General features: G+C 47.0%; 1 protein-coding gene across 1 annotated transcript in view; it reads right to left on the reverse strand.

Moving 5' to 3' along the window:
* WDR47 (WD repeat domain 47) overlaps positions 1-18,205 on the reverse strand; it is a 153,840-nt gene extending 135,635 nt beyond the window's left edge. Inside the window, exon 1 of the mRNA XM_082264966.1 lies at positions 18,006-18,205. Within this exon, the coding sequence (XP_082121092.1) occupies positions 18,006-18,017 (12 nt within the window). The 5' untranslated portion in view covers positions 18,018-18,205. The remainder of the gene's footprint in view (positions 1-18,005) is intronic.
* Between the last annotated feature and the right edge of the window lie 2,588 nt (positions 18,206-20,793).

The raw sequence follows: 20,793 nt of genomic DNA on the forward strand, positions 1-20,793 counted from the left end.
GATGAAAAATGTGTTTTGGTACTACGTCGCATGACCGCACCGCTGTCAGTTAACGTAACAATGCCATATCACAAAAAAATGGCCTGGTCATGAAAGTAGGTAAACCTTCTGGAGCTGTAGTGTTTAAATGCAGGGCTCGACAAACCCCCAAGCGCAAGTTTGCAATGGCGACTAGAAAATGCGGTCTGGCTCCTGGGTTGTTGTCAGCCCCTAGCATGGGGGGGGCACTGCTGAGCGGCCAGCTGATGCCAGGGGTGGGGAGTGGCAGCGCCATGAGGATGGCACTGAACTTCGGGTTAAGGCAGATGCGGGGCTGCAGTGTAGTAGGAGGTGAGGGTCAGAGCTGAGCTGACAGGGGCCGAGCGGAGCCACAGGCAGGAAGCCTCTTGTGAAGCGCTCTCCTCCCTCCCGCTGGGTGCGGGTCTATTGATCTGTCTGGGGTACTTTCCGCAGCAGGAGCAGGTAGCTCTGAACCCTGAGCCAGTCACCATCTTGCAGGGAAACCCTCGGGCGCTCAGGTCCCCCCCCCCCCCCCCAGGTGGGATTAAAGTCTGGTCTGCGCATGACACATTGGTGCCCCACCGGTGCCCATCAGTGAAGCCTCATCACCGCACGTTAGTGAAGAAAAAATACTAACTTGCAAAATGGTATAACAAATTTAAGAAGAAGGTTTTTTTTTTTGTTTTGTTTACAAATTTCAGTCTTTTTTTCATGTTTTTAGTAAAAAATAAAAACCCCAGTGGTGATTAAAAATACCACTAGAAGAAAGCTCCATATGTCTGAAAAAATGATAAAAATTTAATTTGGGTACAGTAATGCATGACTCATGTGAAGTTTCCTCTCTAAGGAGCTCCGAACCACGGTCTCACTTCTGTCACCTCCACATACAATGCAAGGTAACAGAACTTTATTGTATGCAATGACACAGATAGACCACCAATAGATGGGAGCTTCGGGGGAAAAGGGGACAGCACTCCCTAGACATAACAAGCCTTTGCAGTGTGGAAGGCCCCACTGTAAGAATAGATTTTTTTCTATTTCCCAGAATTGGCCTTTAAAGTGATTGTTAAGTCTCTTTAAAAAAAAAAAAAAAAAAAAAACATGTTATACTTACCTGCTCTGTGCAGTTGGTTTTGCACAGAGCAGCCCAGATTCTCCTCTTCTCAGGTCCCTCCCTCCTGTTGAGTGCCCCCACAGCAAGAAGCTTGCTATGGGGGCACCCAAGCCGAGTCACAGCTCCCTGCTGCCACATGGCCCTGCCCCCTCTCTCCCGATTGGCTGAATGACTCTGATTTACATAAGTGGGAGCCAATTGGGCCACGCTGCTGTCTTAGCCAATGAGGAGAGCAGTCCCGAGCAGCTGAGAAACTCCTGCAACATCACTGGATAAAAAAAAGCTCAGATAAGAATTAGGGGTGGTGATAAAAAAAAAAAAAAAAAATGTCATACTTCCCCCTCCTTTGTGCAGTTTGTTTTGCCCAGAGCAGCCTGGATACTCTTGGGTCCCTCTTCGGCTCGCCTGGCCTCTCCATCCGTTTGAGTGCCCACACAGCAAGAAGCCCATTCAGACACGAAGCTGTGGTTCAGCCCCACCCCCTTGCTCTTCTGAATGGCTACCTGACTTTGATTGACAGCAGTGGGAGCCAATGGCTGGTGTGTCCTAGCCAATAAGGGTGGGATTGCCGGACGGCTGAGACAGTGGTGGACATCGCTGGATCAAGTGGGGGCTCAGGTAAGCATTAGGAGGGGCTGAGGGGGGGGGCTGCATAGAATGCAAGAAGATAAAAAAAAAAACCTTCTGCCTTTCAACTCCTTTAATGCAAAAAAAACATTAAGATATAAAAAACCTTCTGCCTACAGTCCCTTTAAGCCCCAACACCAGAGTGGGAAAAGTTTTGAAACTCGGTTTTCAAATGCAGTAAACAGTTCCCCCTCACTTCCTGTTCTGATACGGATTACCTAGACAGGGGGTTGAGGGAAAAAGCCCTTTCCTACACTTCTAAAATTTGTCGCTGAACCCAGGTATCCCCCACTTACTTTTTGTCGGCACCATCAAACAGACAGGACATAACAAAATCATATTGAATTAAGTTCCAACACGATTACAATATCCATACAAAAACATGGAAATGCCAAAAGTAAAGAAAAAAAATAGTACATTTCTTTAAATACATTTTATCAGACAAACAGAGTGATAGTAAATAAAGTGTCAGCCTAAAGCACCATACACACGATCAAAATATATCTTACAAAAAATACTGCTCTCAACAGGATCGTACGATAATCTGATCATTAGTACACAGCTTTTGTCTGAAAATTTTCAAAAGGGACAAACACAAAAATGTTTCTTGTACAACACCAGATTGTACAATTTTCATTTAATCAGTCAATTTTTTATCCGAAAAATACAACACAAATACAGTACATCACTTCCGAATTTTTATTCTGTCGTACGAGAATTTTCGTACTTTAGCAACCTATTTGTTTTCGATATGCAGACTAGCATACCAAAAAATAAATAAACATTCATCTGATAATCTCATCGTGTGTGCTAGGCTTAGGAGTGATTGTAAAGTCTTGTTTTTTTTTTAAAAAACAAACAACTTATACTTGCTTTCTCTGTGCAGTTGGTTTTGCACAGAGCAGCCCAGATCCTCCTCTTCTCGGGGTCCCTCTTTGCTGCTCCTGGCCCCTCCCTCCTATCGAGTGCCCCATAGCAAGCTGCTTGCTTACTATTCAGACACGGAGCTGCCGTTTGGCCTAGCCCCTCTCTCTCCTTATTGGCTACCTGACTTTGACAGCCACGGGAGCCAATGGCGCCACTGCTGTGTCCAGTCAATCAGGAGGGAGAGACCCGAATGGCAGAGGGACTCGTGGACATTGCTAGACAGAGATGGGGCTCAAGTGAGAATTAGGGGGGCTGAGGGGGGCTGCTACCCACAGAAGGCTTTTTATCTTAATACAAAGAATGCTATATGATATACAATGTCAAAAAAGACACCTTCCCAGAACTGGACAACCGCGCTGTAGTTGTCTTTCAGCTATAGCGCGGTGGGCGATTGGGAGGCAGATACGGACGGCTGACAAAAGCCTAGGCGCCAGGATGTCATTTCTAGTCACCACGGTGACCTGGCACCTGTTGAGCCTTGTGTATAATAATAATTTCCAAAATATTGAATGAAATAAATGCCACAACCTGATAGTTTTAAAGTCGAATAGTTAACTTATATAGCAACACAGCACATTAGTTGTATTAACATGATAACAAGATGATACACTATTACATATGGGCAAAATAACAGATGTAGGATTATAAATTCAGTGGATCAGCGAGGTGCCCATATTGCATTGTGCGTTACACTGAAGGGCATGCTAAGCTTCAATTTGGAAAAAGGTAATACAAGCAAATTGTACGGAACAGTGAATTGGGTGTTTCTGGGTCCATCTGCAGCAAATTCATGACAAATGGCACACTTGCATAGCAAACCTGTGCAGTTAGACAGAGTGGAACTACAGTTTATAGATTATGAAATTTCAATTTTGGTAGGGCAAAAAACCCATAGATCAACTGTACTGTATACACACTGCAAGGTGTTAAACTATTGTAGATCCTGAAAAGATATGGCAGCCTTTCCCAGCTAGGGATCTCGCTGCGGTTTCTAGGGGTTCTATGAGCACTCATTTTGGCTGACAGCTAAGAAAAATATAAAAATAAAAATCACTGGTGTTAGTGGTTAGTTATCTGTAAGGACGTTGTTCCCACTATCAGTGTCATGTGGCTCTTCCCCCACTGACTACTACTGTAGTGTAAGAGATTCCTTCTTACAATGACCACTAATGTCCGCCAGTCACTCGGCGATCGCCGCTGCAGAGGGAGAAAGTCAGGCAGCTAGTGTAAACAAGCCGCCTGTCATTCTCCCCTGTGTAGAAACAGTGATCACACGGTTCTACTATGTAGGACCGTTGATCACTGTTTCTACAGCTCAAGCCACAGCCAATCACAGTTAGAATCACGCCCCTAGGGACACACACCACCCCTCCCTCTCAAATAAAGTTAACCCCTTCACTACCAGTGTCATTTTGCAGTAACAGTGCATATGTATAGCACTGATTACTGCAGTAATGTCACTGGTAACCCCAAAAGTGTCAAAAATGTCAGTCAAGGGTCCGATCTGTCCGCCGCAATGTCGCAAAAAAAAAAAAAAAAAAAAACGCAGACCGCCGCCATTACGCGTTAAAAAAACAAAAATGACAAAAATCTTTCCCTTTGTTAGTAAACGCAATAACTTTTTGCGCAAACCAATCAAAATACGCTTTTTGCGATTTTTTTTTTACCAAACATATGTAGCATAAAACAAACATTTTTTTTGGGGAATTTCATATAAAAAAATGTGAAAAATATTGCTATTGTTTATAGCGCATGATCAAAAAAAAAAAAAAAAAAAAAAAAGAAAAATCACACAGGTGATCAAATACCACCAAAAGAAAGCTCTGTTTGTGGGGAAAAAAAGGACGTCAAATTTGTTTAGGTACAGCGTGCAATTGTCCGTTAAAGTCACGCAGTGCCGAATCGCAAAATAGGCCCTGGTCAGGAAGGGGGTAAAATCTTCCGGGGCTTAAGTGGTTAATAGCAGTGTATCCCTGAAGCCTGAAGGTTAGCTCAAGGGTTCCTGAATGGTAACAAAGGTTGAGAAAGTCCGTACTATACTGCTACACGTCTTGTTCATGTCCTTTCTAAAACCGCAGAGTGGGTGAGTTTGCTTTTATGATGATAGTCTGATCGTTCAAAGAATTAGGCTAAAACACAGGTACTACTTTTCACATAAACAGATAGAACTCCTATGCAGGGGATGCCTGTAATTTGACCTCAAGATCTCTGCAGAGCACCAGGAAACAAAGTGAGCCAATCACATGAGATGAGATATCAGGGAAGAAAGGTACACAAAAAGTATCCTTACCAACAACAGACCAATGAATAACACAGACCTCAACAGCTCAATTGTTTTATTGCTGTGGAAAAAATAACACCACCAAGACAAGTCAAGCTCTCAGAAGCTGCTTGGAATTGCATTACAACCACATTCATGGAAAGGCACTGAATGGAATGTGTCATTGAAGCTGCAGCCGCATGACATCAACAAGGCTAAGCATCAAGCCGCTCTTTCACAGCTACTTAGCAGCTAAACAGGGAAGGGGTGACCACAGACATGAAGGTTTTTCTCTAAATATATTAAATAAATATATGTAAGACATTCTGTTCACAAATACCTGAGAAATTCTTCACCTAAAGCACTTTAAACAGAACTATGCTTTGTAGCAGCAGATTTGCTTGGCTTGCATACGTCACAACATAGAAACATTCCTCAAAGAAGAATTTTATCATGTTACATACATTTCTATACATTTAAAGCTACAGTATATACTGCAAATTAACCCCCTGTGAAATCTACTTTCTTTAAATACATAGTGGAAGAATGCATTAAGGTAAAAAGCATTCACACTAGAGCCACTTTATTACAGCTTTAAAGTAGAGCTACAGGCATTTTTACAGTGATGTAGGGTTATAACATCTGATATTTTTCCCATCGGTGTCCTAATATGGAGATTTACCTTCACTTCCTGTCCCATAGCCAAAACAGGAAGTCACTACAAATTAGAGTAATCTCTTGGTGCCCCCAAGTCACCAGGACTAGTATCCCAGTTGGAAGATTTCCGCTCTATTACTTTTCTGGGGACAAACCATAATTTGGGATTTTCTTTTGCTTTTACACTTAGGCTGGGTTCACACCGCAGCACAAAGTGGCTCGTGCCAGGGATCTGGTGTGTCCCTGTTAACCGTTTCAGGTCCAATTTCAGTCCGAATTAGGACCTGAAACAGACCAAAAGACGCACAAGATTCCTGTGCAATTCACACCGGAGCCTTTCTGGAGATATGTGAACCAGGTCCATAGAGGGCCGATCACAATCTCCTGACATGCAAATTGCATGCGGGGAAAACAGCATGCAATTAGCAATAGTGTGAACCCAGCCTAAATGATAATGATAAACAGGATAAATAAGGAGGGTGAATCTTCCTACACTAATATTGGAGCTGCATGATTCTGGATAAAATGAGAATCACAATTTTTTTACTTAGAATAACGACCACAATCCTCGCACGATTCTCGTACAATTCTCAGTGTAACATCATCTTTCACATTATACAAAAAAATTGGGCTAACTTTACAGTTTCGTTTTTTTTTTTTTTTAATTGAAGTGTCTTTTTTCCAAAAAAATTGCTTTTGAAAGACCGCTGCGCAAATACAAGGCAACATAAAATATTGCAACAACTGCCATTTTATTCTCTAGGGTCTCTTAAAAAAATATATACATAATGTTTGGGGGTTCTAAGTAACTTTCTAGGCAAAAAATTCAGATTTTAACTTGTGAGCAACGGATGTCAGAAAAAGGCTGGGTTTAAGTGGTTAAACTGACATCCCCCTGAGGAAGACACGTAGTCCCTCATGCCGTTACGCGTAAGGGAGGGGCGAAGGCTACGTCAGTGAACGCTGTGAGAGGAACACTGAGAACAAGCAGCTGAACAGGATCATCAGTCCACTCACCCCCATTGTCTGCAAAGATTGGTAAGCACCTAATAAATGTGAGCATTACTCTCTTTTTAAATAAAATTGCTCTAAATCAACAATACTTGCACTATGGAGATAACGGAATTTTTGTAAAATCTTACCTGTAAAATTCCTTTCTCCGAGTCCTCCGACAGTCGCCGCCTCTTCATATTCGTCACTATGGGGTTATTGACCTTTGCTCCGTAGGAGTAGCTAGGCAACAGAATATGTTAATATCAAAGCTTTTAGCATACCCCACCCCTAGGGGGTGGTCCCCTCAGTCAATACCCTCCTGCTTCCTGCATTCCTACCTCAGTTTCAGTAGCATAGCAGTAGAGTACATAAACAAACCCCAAAAGAGGGGCGGGGGCGGCGACTGTCGGAGGACTCAGAGAAAGGAATTTTACAGGTAAGATTTTACAAAAATTCAGTTTTCTCTTACGTCCTCCGACAGTCGCCGCCTCTTCATATTCGTCACTATGGGGACGTCCCAAAGCAGTGTAGACATGAGGGGTGGGAGAAAAATCGCAGCCGCGCCCAAGGCAACGCAGTACCCACATCAGAAAAAAAGGAACCTTACCAAAGGAAGGAAACCAACTGGGCAACATGAAAAAAACTTGCTCAACAGGAGCAACAACCCAGGAAAACAAATAACCTAGGGATAAAAACATCCCAACAGCCAAGGGTCCAAAAAAACCCTTGCGGCCAAAGGAAGCATCTGCCGATGCCTGAACATCCACTTTGTAGAATTTTGAGAAGGTGTGAACGGACAACCAAGTCGCCGCCTTACACACCTGGGCCACAGAAGCCCGATGATGACATGCCCAAGACGTACTCCGAGATCTGGTAGAGTGCGCCTTCACAGGCATGGGGGGAACTTTTCCCTTCAAAGCATAGGCCTGTTCAATGGCCTGTCTGATCCATTTGGCGATGGTAGAAGCCGACGCCGCCATGCCCTTCCGAGGCCCCTCTGGAAGGACAAATAGAGAATCCGTCTTGCGAAAGGATTCAGTCGATGACAGGTAAACCCTGATCGCCCGAACAACATCCAAGGAATGCAAAGCCACCTCCTTTGGATGTTTAGGCTTCGCGCAAAGCGAAGGCAAGACAATGTCCTCATTGAGGTGAAATTCCGAAATCCTTTTCGGAAGGAAAGATGGGTTAGGTCGCAAGACCACCTTATCCAAGTGAACCACCAAATACGGAGATCTGCAGGACAAAGCTGCCAGCTCCGACACTCTGCGAGCCGAAGTGATCGCCACCAAAAAGGCACAACATAGACAACGAGATCTCCCTGATCTTTTCAAAGGGAGCATGTTGCAACACGGACAGAACAAGGTTCAAGTCAGATGGAGGTAAAGGCTCCCTCCTAGGAGGGACCAGATGCCGCACCCCTTGAACAAAGGTGCTAACCAAAGAATTAGACGCCACAGGGCATTGAAAGAGAACGGCCAGCGCAGAAATCTGACCCTTAATAGTGGCCAACGCCAAACGCTGGTCCACGCCTGTTTGAAGGAAAGCCAACACTCTTGATACCGAGTATGAGCGAGGGGAATACCCCCTGGACTCACACCAAGCAAAATAGGCCTTCCAAGTACGGTAGTAAACCTTCCCCGAAGAGGTCTTTCTAGCCTTGATCAAAGTGTGAATGACCTCAGGGGAGAGACCCCTATCCTTCAGGATCTCGGTTTCAACAGTCAGGCCGTCAAAGCCAGCGACTGTAAAGCAGGATGGAAGATCGGCCCTTGAGACAGGAGATCTCCTCGAAGAGGCAGACGCCACGGAGCGTCGACCGCCAGATTCACGAGATCTGCATACCAAGACCGGCGAGGCGAGTCTGGCGCCACCAGAATCACCGTGTGCGGTTCCGAGGCCAACCTGCGAAGGAACTTGGATAGTAGCTGAATCGGTGGAAAGGCATACATCAGACGATACTGATGCCAGGGAGCCACTAACGCGTCCGACGCGTCTGCCCGAGGATCGCGCGTCCTTGCCACGAACCTTACCACCTTGTTGTTTAGACGAGACGCGAACAGGTCCACATCTGGTGAGCCCCACTTCGCGCACAACATCTGGAAGACATCCGGGTGAAGGGACCATTCCCCCTGGTCCAGGGCCTGGCGACTCAGATAATCCGCCTGCCAGTTCTCCACCCCCGGAATGTGAACCGCCGTTATCGCCGGGACGTGCGTCTCCGCCCAAGACAGAATGTCGGCCACTTCCCGAGCCGCTCGGGCACTCCTGGTGCCCCCTTGGTGGTTGATGTAGGCCACCGCTGTAGCATTGTCCGTCTGCACCCGAACCGGACGGCCCTGCAGCCTGTCCGTCCAACGCCGAAGGCAGAGATTTATCGCTCGCAATTCCAGAATGTTGATTGGAAGGGAGGATTCCTCCTCCGACCAAGTACCCTGGGCGGACAGAACGCCCAGAACACCACCCCAGCCCGACAGGCTGGCATCCGTGGTGATCACCGTCCACGAGAAAGGGCATAAGGACTTGCCCCCCCGACACCGCCGGGGACTGGAGCCACCACAGAAGGTCCCTTCTGGTGCGATGGCTCAATGAAATCTGGAGATCCAGAGATTGCGGTCGCCCGTCCCACCTGGTCAGAATCTCCCTTTGGAGACCCCGCGTGTGAAACTGGGCGAAGGGAATCGCCTCGAAAGCTGAGACCATCAATCCCAGACACCTCATGCACGTCCGGAGGGACGAGCACTGCACGTCCCTGAGGGACCTGACTTCTTCCTGAAGCTTCCTGAGCTTGTCTTCCGGTAGGAAGACCTTCGCCTGAACAGAGTCCAAGATCATTCCCAGGTAGGGAAGACGAACCGACGGACAGGGATTTCGGAAAATTTATCGTCCAACCAAGCTCCTGTAGAGTCTGCACCGTGACGGACAGGTCGTTCACCAGACCCTGACTGGTCGCAGACCGAACCAGAATGTCGTCCAGATACCCCAGAACTGAGATGCCCTGGGCTCTCAATAAAGCCAGAACCGGCGCAAGCACCTTGGTGAAAACCCGCGGAGCCAAAGCGAGACCAAAAGGGTAACGCCACGAATTGGTAGTGATCCTCCGCAATGGCGAATCGAAGGCACCTCTGGTGACCCTCGAAAATGGGGATGTGAAGATACGCATCCTTCAGATCGATGGACGCCATGAATTCCCCCGGAACCAGGGCAGCCACCACTGATCGCAGGGATTCCATGCGGAACTTGCGAACCCGCACAAAGCGGTTCAGAATTTTCAAGTCCAGAATCGGACGTACCTTGCCCTCCTTTCTGGGCACAGTGAACAGATTAGAATAGAACCCCCGAAATCTGTGCCGATGAGGCACCGGAACCACCACTCCCTGAGCCCGCAGGTCCCGCACCGCCAGGTGCAGATCCCGCAAGCGCTCCGGAGACAGCTGAAGATTTGAGGGAAAAAATCTGCTCGCCGGCCGAGATAGAAACTCGATCTTGTATCCAGATCGAACGATTTCCTGAACCCACCTGTCCCAAATGCGGGCCAGCCAGGGTTGAAGAAAACCAAGCAAACGTCCCCCCACCCCAGAACTGGGTGAGGGCGCCCCTTCAGGCCGCATTGTTATGGGCAGCGGACCCGGACTGGCCGGACTTCTGCTTACCTGTCCACAGCTTTTTCTGGGAACCTTGGCCCTTGAAGGGCTTGCCCTTATAGTGCGACCGAAAGGCACGAAAGGACCCCTGAGAGGGTCTAAACGAGGTATTCTTCTTACCGCGAACAAACTTAGTCTTGTGAGTCTGGGGCAAGAGAGTGCTCTTACCCCCAGAAATACCCTTTATCAGAGTATCCAAAGATTCGCCAAAAAGGCGAGAGCCCGCGTAGTTGGTCAACAGACCAACATTTCAGCCATATCAGGCGACGGTTCAACACCGCCACACTTTGGAGACGCGCAGCCAAAGGGACCAAATCCAAGTCCGCATCACACAAATACATGACACCCTGATGAATCTGATCTACCATAGCCAATGTTGACGGCGGGGCAGAGTCAGCCACCAGGGTGCGCCTGAGCACCTGCGTCCAATCTGCAATAGCCTGGGCTGCCATAATGGAAGCAAAAATCGGCTTCAGCATAGAGCCCGCAACCGTATAAGAGTGACGGGCCAGAGACTCCAATCTCCTGTCCGTAGGGTCCCGGAAAGCCGGGGTATCCTCAGCAGGAATCGCAGTGGATTTATTCAAAATCGCCACTGCGTGATCCACCTGAGGCGGCACACACCAACGCTCATCAGTGGCGGGAGTAAAAGGATAACGCAGCTTGAACCTACTCGGCACAGCAAAAGGCTTCTTCAAATTGCGCCATTGCTCATCAACAGCGCGCTGAAATTCCGTAGAGCAAGGAAAAACCTGCGATGTTTTGCGCTCTCTTTGCGTCCCGTAAGAGGACATCAAAACAGGAGGACACGGTTCATCCTGTAAATGCAGCGTTTGCTTGATAGAAGCAACCAACTCATCCATGAGTGCAAGCTCTTCAGACGAGCCAGGGGGAGAATTATCAACCCCTTCCACCTCAGCCTCCCCGTCAGACCCCACAAAGTCTAGGGATGAGTGAGACCCTGAGAAGGGCACTCCAGCCATAGCAGCCCCATCGCCCTCTGAATCAGAGGAAATTGACACTCTGGGCCTTTTTGTGGATCGATCAGCCACCAGCATCTGCACCTGAGCAGCTAAGTTAGCCACAATAGTAGCCAGATCAGCCCCCTCGGGGGAAGCAGCAGCCCCTTGGCCCCCTACCAAGGTGGGGGGAAACTTGCTTTCCTGAGAATCCATGCCCCAGTAGACTTAAGAAAAAAAGGAGTACTGCCCCTGTAAGATCGCGGCGAACGTAGCCCACCGCACTCACTGAATACACTGACCCCCACAGGGATAGGTATACTAGGCAAGGAATACAGGAATATGGAAAGGTAAAACCTGGAGAGATCACACAGGCTGCTGCACAGATCGCTGTCCCAGAGGAAAAGGAAGTGATGCAAGACTGACCGCCCCTATGAAGCCTATGTAAGGCTACACAAACATGGCCGCTGGCTGAGGCTCCATAGGCAGATACAGAACAGCGCTGACATGAGGCCTGAGCGATCGCAGCCAAAATGGCGGCGCTTGGCGCCAAAAACGCCGCTCTTTTAACACAGGACCGGCCACCATAGCTCGCTGTAAAAAAATGGCGGACCGCAGCAGCGGTCGCCGCACAGTATGCCCAAAAATGTTGCACAAGCATGTCACACACAGCATACAGCATGTCTCACAGAAAACTCAGCCTGTTACACGGAGCAGAGCAGGAGAGCCCCCCCCCCCCTCTTCAGCCCACAGAAAGGCAGCTATTACTGACAGGGAGCTCAACGTTTTTATACAGACATGCAGGGTCCCACAGTCCCAGACTGACACCCAAAACAGACAGGTCCCCACACAGAATACACTTACCATCCGGATGGCGTGGGGAGCCCGCACAAGTGATCGAACCGCTGCACTAAGGACAGGGAGAGTCGCAGCCAGGACGCAGTGGAACTGCGGTGCGAAACCGCAAATGGCGTCCGGTGAGGTAGCCACCTCACCGCAGCATCCCTGCAGCGAACAGGGATGGGTCGTTCATACATGCCAGGGAAACCTGAGCTGAACGCTCGATGGCAGGCTGGGAAGCCACTGGCCCTGAACCCCGGATAACCAGGGAGGCCAGCCCGAGACCCAGCTCCGCACGATCATCTTCATCCAAAGAAACTAAACTAGTGCTGAAAAATAACAGCTAAGTAAAGAAGAGAAAACCCTTGAAATAAAATCAAAGAGAGAATAGAGGCTGAGACTGAAATCCCAGCACAGGATAAGCCTGCTAACTCCTGAGCTAGACAATTGAAACTGAGGTAGGAATGCAGGAAGCAGGAGTGTATTGACTGAGGGGACCACCCCCTAGGGGTGGGGTATGCTAAAAGCTTTGATATTAACATATTCTGTTGCCTAGCTACTCCTACGGAGCAAAGGTCAATAACCCCATAGTGACGAATATGAAGAGGCGGCGACTGTCGGAGGACGTAAGAGAAATGTTTTTTCCCCATATATGTGAGCAGTTAAAACATTAAAACAGTCAAGTCGGGAGCCGGAATAGTGAAGGAGAGAACCCCTTCGGCATCCGTGGGGATTGCTTGAGGCTTTATTTGACCAAGCTTAGCTGCGAGGTCACACATCTTAAAAGGTGAGAGACCCACCCAGAGGGGGGAGCACAAGTGTCATGTCAGCGCTGTTCCGGATGGCGTGGGGAGCCCGCACAAGTGATCGAACCGCTGCACTAAGGACAGGGAGAGTCGCAGCCAGGACGCAGTGGAACTGCGGTGCGAAACCGCAAATGGCGTCCGGTGAGGTAGCCACCTCACCGCAGCATCCCTGCAGCGAACAGGGATGGGTCGTTCATACATGCCAGGGAAACCTGAGCTGAACGCTCGATGGCAGGCTGGGAAGCCACTGGCCCTGAACCCCGGATAACCAGGGAGGCCAGCCCGAGACCCAGCTCCGCACGATCATCTTCATCCAAAGAAACTAAACTAGTGCTGAAAAATAACAGCTAAGTAAAGAAGAGAAAACCCTTGAAATAAAATCAAAGAGAGAATAGAGGCTGAGACTGAAATCCCAGCACAGGATAAGCCTGCTAACTCCTGAGCTAGACAATTGAAACTGAGGTAGGAATGCAGGAAGCAGGAGTGTATTGACTGAGGGGACCACCCCCTAGGGGTGGGGTATGCTAAAAGCTTTGATATTAACATATTCTGTTGCCTAGCTACTCCTACGGAGCAAAGGTCAATAACCCCATAGTGACGAATATGAAGAGGAGGCGACTGTCGGAGGACGTAAGAGAAATGTTTTTTCCCCATATATGTGAGCAGTTAAAACATTAAAACAGTCAAGTCGGGAGCCGGAATAGTGAAGGAGAGAACCCCTTCGGCATCCGTGGGGATTGCTTGAGGCTTTATTTGACCAAGCTTAGCTGCGAGGTCACACATCTTAAAAGGTGAGAGACCCACCCAGAGGGGGGAGCACAAGTGTGGAGGTGACACAATAATCAACATCCCTGGAAACAGTTCTCACAGATTTTTTATATATCTTTGATTTCCATTTTTTATTACAAGCACTGGTGTTTGGCATTTGTTTATCATCTTAATATCACGGGTATTTTATCTTCAAATCACAGACAATTATCATTTGTATTTAAGCACATTAATATTAACTATAATTATTCACTTTGATTTTATCATTGTATCTTCATACTTTATATAGTAATATATATTATATTTATGGGAAGTTATTTTCACATGAAATAAGGATATTATTTGCACATTGTGGATTTTGATATAGATTGCGCAGCACTTTGTTTAAATTTTATTTTATTGGGTAAACTGACCTCATTTACAGACGGAAGTTCATCCCTTTGATCTAAAAGAACCAAATGATACATGTCAGGGCTTGACAAATTGGCTTTGAATTTAGGAGCCAGCAAAAAAAGTTAGGAGACAGTTTTTTGAATCTGCTGCCCAGAACTTCATGTCCGGGGCGTCCGGCAATAAGAATTGCTCACTGCCAAGAAAAAAAAAAAATGAAAAAGGTGGCACTGACGGCAATGATGATGTGGCACTAGCATGCATCACTGATGAGACTGCGCTGATAAGCACTGATGAGGCTGCGCTGATAAGCTGCACTGACAGGCGGCACTCCCCGTCCAGTCAGCGGCAGTAAGGAAAGGGCGACTGATCAAGCCCAGCTGTCAACTTGGGAAGATGATGTCGGATGTGGACAGGCAGTGAGAGCAAGCTATGCTCATCACAGCACCATCCACTAGAGGGCTCCTGTTTTCACATAGTAGGATGTATCCTGTTCCAGCAAGCCACAGCCTCAATTATTGGCCAGCCCGACCCTAGTCTGTGCACCCACGGGTGGGCAACATGGGAGGATCCCGACCATGTAATGACATTGGACCACTGACCAGAGCTTGGATGTGTGCAGCCAACATTTAGAGTCTGTCACCCTAACACCTGCCCTTTTGACCACTTCTAACCGAGGGTCAAATGTTCTGGTAAGGAGATATTTTCTTCAGAGCACGTGGTGTTGTATCGTCTGTGGACCAGATTTATTTCTTGGTGCTGGATTCTCCTCCATCTTTTGTTGATTGGTTTCATCAAAGGGGAAAATCTATTTATTTGCTGTGGACTTATGGACTGTTCTTGGGGCTGACCTTTGGCTTTCTATAGGCACAGATATATGAATTTTTCCTCCTTGCCATCATTTCTATGTGTTTTCATATATGTGGCGCTGTACACCTTATTTTTATTTCATTTAAAGTAACGCAGCGCCGAATCGCAAAAATTGCCTGGTCATTAAGGGGGAAAATCTTCCGGTCCAGAAGTGGTTAACAAGAATCTTCACAGCAGGATCACTGGGTATTAGAAAGTTGCGGGTTTAGAAAAAAAAAATATATATATAATTTGAAATTCTATCAAAGCTTATATGAAATTTTAGTGATTGGGTTTACACATACCCTAATCTTTATTCCCATCCAAGCAAACTAGTACATATAGTTTAAAGTAAATATTTGTATAAAGAGCAGCTTTAAGCAACACTGGTTGCTATGTAATAAGTTATGAAGAGAAAGAGATGGTCAAATCGTTTTGCAATGTAAAGAGAAAGGCTTAACAACGTAACAACTAAAAAAAGTAAACAAACAGCTTAGCAATGTAACGTTCATTTTGCTAATTTTAGAATACATAAATTTAGCACAATAAAGAATGGAAACTGTGACTGCCCTGCCTTGTCTTCTCACTGTTTCTGATCAGTTTTTAATTAAAACCACATTTTTATTATATAAATAAGAGACATAGTTGAGCAGTATTATTTTAAAGGTATATAAAAAACCCAAACAAGAACATCTAAAATTACAGCTGAAATTGAATCGGTTTACATTTTTGCTTTCACGACCTCACGGAGCCTCCTGTCCTGTTGCCAGGCTCCTAATCATGTGACCACTGTGACAGCCATTAGGAAGCCTGTCCTGGCCTAGTTAAAGCAGAACTAAACCCTCCTATCCTTTACTACCAAGGAAGCTGCCATCTTAGCCTCCGTTTGATCTGCAGTTGCCATGGTGCTGCACATTTGATTCGCTGAGAGCAACTGTGATGGCTATCATTCATGGCATGCTTTGAATGTAGCGGTTATTTATTTTATTTATAACAACAGGTACTTACATAGTGTCGTCAATTTACGCAGCGTTTTACACCTATATTGTACATTCGCCTAAGTCCCTTCCCTCAAGGAGCTAACAATCTAAGGTCCCTAACCCACATTCATACATACTGGGGCCAATTTAGACAGGAGCTAATTAACCAACCAGCATGTATTTGCAGTGTTGGAGGAAACCAAAGTACCAGGAGGAAACCCACACAGACACAGGAGGAACATATTAATTCCAGGCAGATACAGCCATCGTTAGAATTTGAACCAACGACCATAGTGCTGCTGTCTTGGGAAACTGTTCAATCAATCAGTTTAGTTCTGCTTTAAAGTGGAACTAAACTCTGCAAAATACTCATCTCAACCGTCCAGCAATGTGACAGATACATAACCCGCCAACAACGGTCATCTTCTCCTCGGGTTACTGTAGCCTCTTGATAGGCCAGTGAGGGGTGACGTCATCTTGTGCATGTGCATGCCAGTCAGTCATTCCAGCACAGCCAGAGTGGGCAGGGAATACACAATGAGGTGTGCATATATTAGAAGATTGTGAGCAGACAAACAAGTGTGTCTTACTATAGAAGAGCTATAGCATCAGAACATGTTTCTTATACACTAAAGGGATGACTGCTCGCAATTTTTAAAATTTTAGTTTTAGTCCCACCTTAAAGGGCTGCTGGGAAGGGGGTTAAATGTACTTCTTGTGTTTACATTTATTTATATGCGTTCAGAGCAGCTAACCTGCCCCTAGACATGCAGATTTCTAATTTTTCTGAACATAGCTACAATGTGAATCAGGGCCCAATCTAAGGGGTGCGCTATGCACCCCCCCCAGATTTTAGCTGTAGCTGTGTGCAAGGGGTAACTGATGGGGACCCCTGATGCAAGGGGACACTGATGGGGGCATCTGATCATACATAAGGGGGCACTCTGCTGAGGTCAACTGATGCAAGGGGGCACTCTGCTGAGGACAACTGATGCAAGGGGGCACTCTGCTGAGGACAACTGATGCAAGGGGGCACTCTCGAGGACAACTGATGCAAGGGGGCACTCTGATAGGGACATCTGATATAAGGGGGCACTCTGATAGGGACATCTGATATAAGGGGGCACTCTGATAGGGACATCTGATATAAGGGGGCACGGGTTCTGTTTATTCATCCTAAATCAAATAATAAATGAATACAATACATATGAATATTATTATAATATTACGGGAATTATATGACGCCAACAGCGTCTCCCAGGTGGCGACACTGTGTGACAGACGGTCAGTGACTCACACACAGCGTTAACATTATGCCACCTGACTGCTGTACTGCATCCCCAGATCACACAGGCTGGGTCAGGTCCTGATGTGAATTATATCATTTGCAATCAAGGTTTTAGAAACATCCTATAAATGCATGCATATCATTGGCAGTGTGAATAAGGCTGGGTTTACATCCTCTTCAACAACTCAGTAGAGATCCCCCCCCATGGGTTGTCAGACAAACATGAATGCAGCGTATGTTCATTTGCAGTCTCCTTCCAAGCCGCTAATTTATTTGCAGGTTTTCACCAGCAGATGGGATGGGAAGAGAAGCCTCCCATTTCAATGGGCACAGGAAGGCTAATTTCCACCATACTCTATAAATAATGGATGAGGCCGATCCACCCACCTGGGGCACTAGGAGGGTGGGGTAGGAAGACTTGAGGCATGATGAGGGAAGAAGAAGCAGCCTTGTGGAGCTCATGTAACAAAGGAAATGACATGTATATTTTTCCATAAGGGGGGGGGGGGGGGGATTCTTCCATCCCATCACACCCCTTAGGAAGGCGGGTTCCCAGCTGGCAGTCAGCCCCCTCATCCTTCCAGATAAATGGAGAGCAGACGGCTGCCTGGGTTCCTCCCAGTACAGGCCAATGGAATGATGTGAGCCCTCAGACACCGGACGCGTCCACTCAGCACCGACACAATAGGGAGGTGTGTGTGGAGGAATGGATAATGACACACACCATAAACATACATGAGCCCCCCCTGAGAATACATCACATGTACCCATTTCCACAACAAGCCACCAGTCACTGCAACTCTTCTAGCATTTTCTACAGGTCTGGGCGTGATGAGGGGAGCCGGTGGGCTTCTATAGACACAGCCCAGCCTATGGATGGACAGACCCCTCCCGGTGAGATACCTGTTCTCCCATGTGCCGCTCTCCTCACTGGACGCAGTGGGTACCGCGTAGCCGATAATATACTCTCTTAGTCCCCGGTATGTGACTCTCCTGGCTCAGCCCCCGGTGCCCGGGCCGCCGTCACTACAGCCGCCACACTCCCTCTGCGTCTCCAGTCTCAGGTTGCGGTTGTCAAGCGGATCCGCCGGTACCCAATCAGAATCCGCAACGTGAGGACCCCGAGCTGAGCTGTCTGCATATGTGCCTGCTAGCGACCGGCGCTACCCAGTCTTCGTACAGACTGATAGGCGAGGAGGATGTTCGCAGTTAGTGATGGAGTATACTGTATGTATCCACGCCTGAAGAATGTTTCCTGCTATACAGTTTATAGTATAAGTGTCCAGACAAACACCTTTTTTCTTAGCTTAGGATATAGTGGGGAAGCAATAGAACTCCTGTCCAGTGTTGCCAACCCCCCAAAGTGAAGTTTACTGAGAGGACGCTAACATTTCCAAAAAGCACCAATTTTTTACTGGCAAAAATCACGACATTTACTGACAGAACCACATGTTTTTACTGATACTGCAAAAAAGTACACAAAATGTCAGTTTTCTCTGCTAAACAGTGCAAACATCAATATTTAAAGAGGTTGTAAACCCATGAAACTTTTTTTAATTTTTTGCTGCAACCGTAAAGAGAAACCCATAATGAGCTAGTATGCATCGCATACTAGCTCATTATGAAATACTTACCTAAGAACGAGCCCCGCCGTGCCGCCCGCTTACCTGTATGACGGGCGACATGTTCAGTCGCTCGTCCTCCGGGATCGCGGCATCCGGCCATCTGATTGGCTGGAGCCGCAGTGACGTCACTCCCGTGCACAGCACGGGGCTCTGAAGAAACGGCACCAGCGGCCGTTCCTTCAGAGCGCATGCGCCAGTGGCGTCACTGGCTGCATGTAAGGTAAATATCTCCTGAACGGTGCATGTTTAGGAGATATTTACAGTACCTATAGGTAAGCCTTAATATAGGCTTACCTATAGGTACAAGTTGTAGAGGAGGGTTTACTTCCTCTTTAAGCTTCACTGCTCAACAAAAAATTAAAGGAACACTTTGAAAACACATCAGATCTCAATGGCGAAAAATATCATGCTGGATATCTATACTGATATGGACTGGGTAATGTGTTAGGAATTAAAGGATGCCTCATTGTTTGAGGAAAATTTAAATTATCATCCTACAGAGGGCTGAATTCAAAGACACCCCGAAAATCAAACTTTATGCAGCAGGTTAGTCCATTTTGCTGAAATTTCATTGTAGCAACTCAGAATGGTACTCAGTAGTTTGTATGGCCCCCACGTGCTTGTATGTGTGCCTGACAATTTCGGGGCATGCTCCTAATGACACGACGGATGGTGTCCTGGGGTATTTCCTCCCAGATCTGGACCAGGGCACCACTGAGCTCCTAAACTGAGGTGCAACCTGGTGGCGTAAGATGGACCAAAACATAATGCCCCACAAGTGTATTTTTGGATTTAGGGCAGCCGAGCGTGGGGGCCATTCAAAGATGTCGATTCCTTCATCCTCCAGGAACTGACTGCATACTCTCGCCACATGAGGCCGGGCATTTTTGTGCACCAGGAGGAACTCAGGACCCACTGCACCAGCGTAGGGCCTGACAATGGGTCCAGAGAATTCATCCCGATATCTAATGACAGTCAGGGTGCCATTATCTAGCCTACAGAGGTCTGTGCATCACTCCATGCATATGCCTCTCCAGACCATCACTAACTCACCAAACGGGTCACCCTGAACGATGTTACAGGCAGCATAACGTTCTCCACAGCTGGTGAACTTGCTCTGATCTGTTAAAAGCACAGGGAGCTAGTGGCGGACCTGCCAATTCTGGTGTTCAATGGCAAATGCCAATCAAGGTCCATGGTGCCTGGCCGTGAGCATAGAGCCCACTAGAGGACATTGGGCCACCCTCATGAAATCAGTTTCTGATTGTTTGGTCAGAGACATTCACACCATTAGCCTGCTGGAGGTCATTTTGTAGGGCTCTGGCAGTGCTCATTCTGTTCCTCCTTGCACAAAGGAGCAGATACCAGTCCTGCTGATGGGTTAAAGACCTTGTTTGGCCCTGTTTAGCTCTCCTAGCATAACTGCCTATCTCCTGGAATCTCCTCCATGCTCTTGAGACTGTGGTGGGGGACATAGCAAACCCTCTGGCAATGGCACGTATTGATGTGCCATCCTAGAGGAGTAGAAATGCCTGTGCAACCTCTATAGGGGCCAGGTATCGCCTGATGCTTCCATTAGTTACACTGACCCTAGCCAAATGCAAAACTAGTGAAAAACAATCAGAAAAGATGAGTAGGGAAAAAATGTCAGTGGCCTTCACCATTCCTGTTTTGGAGGTTGTCTCATTGTTGCCCATCGAGTGCACCTGTTGTTAATTTCTTTAACACCAATGAAGCCTTTACCTGTAAAACCATTCTGTTTTGGAGGTCGTCTCATTGTTGCCCATCTAGTACCCCTGTTTTTCATTAACACCAAAGCAGCTGAAACTGAATAACAACCCCCTCTGATACTTAACTGACCAGATAAATATCCCAGTGAGTTTAACTGACTTGATGCTATAATCTGGTTAAAAAGTGTTCCTTTAATTTTTTTGAGCAGTGTATAAACATGTAACTGGTGCTATTAGCAATATGTTTAAGTTAAACAAAAGTCAAGCACCATATTTCTCCCTTTGCATAAAGGTCAGGTTAATTTAACTCAGCCAGCAAATAATTCCCCCATATAT

This window comes from Pelophylax lessonae (genome assembly GCF_965119305.1).
Source record: "Pelophylax lessonae genome assembly, chromosome: 8".
Classification (NCBI taxonomy): Eukaryota; Metazoa; Chordata; class Amphibia; order Anura; family Ranidae; genus Pelophylax; species Pelophylax lessonae.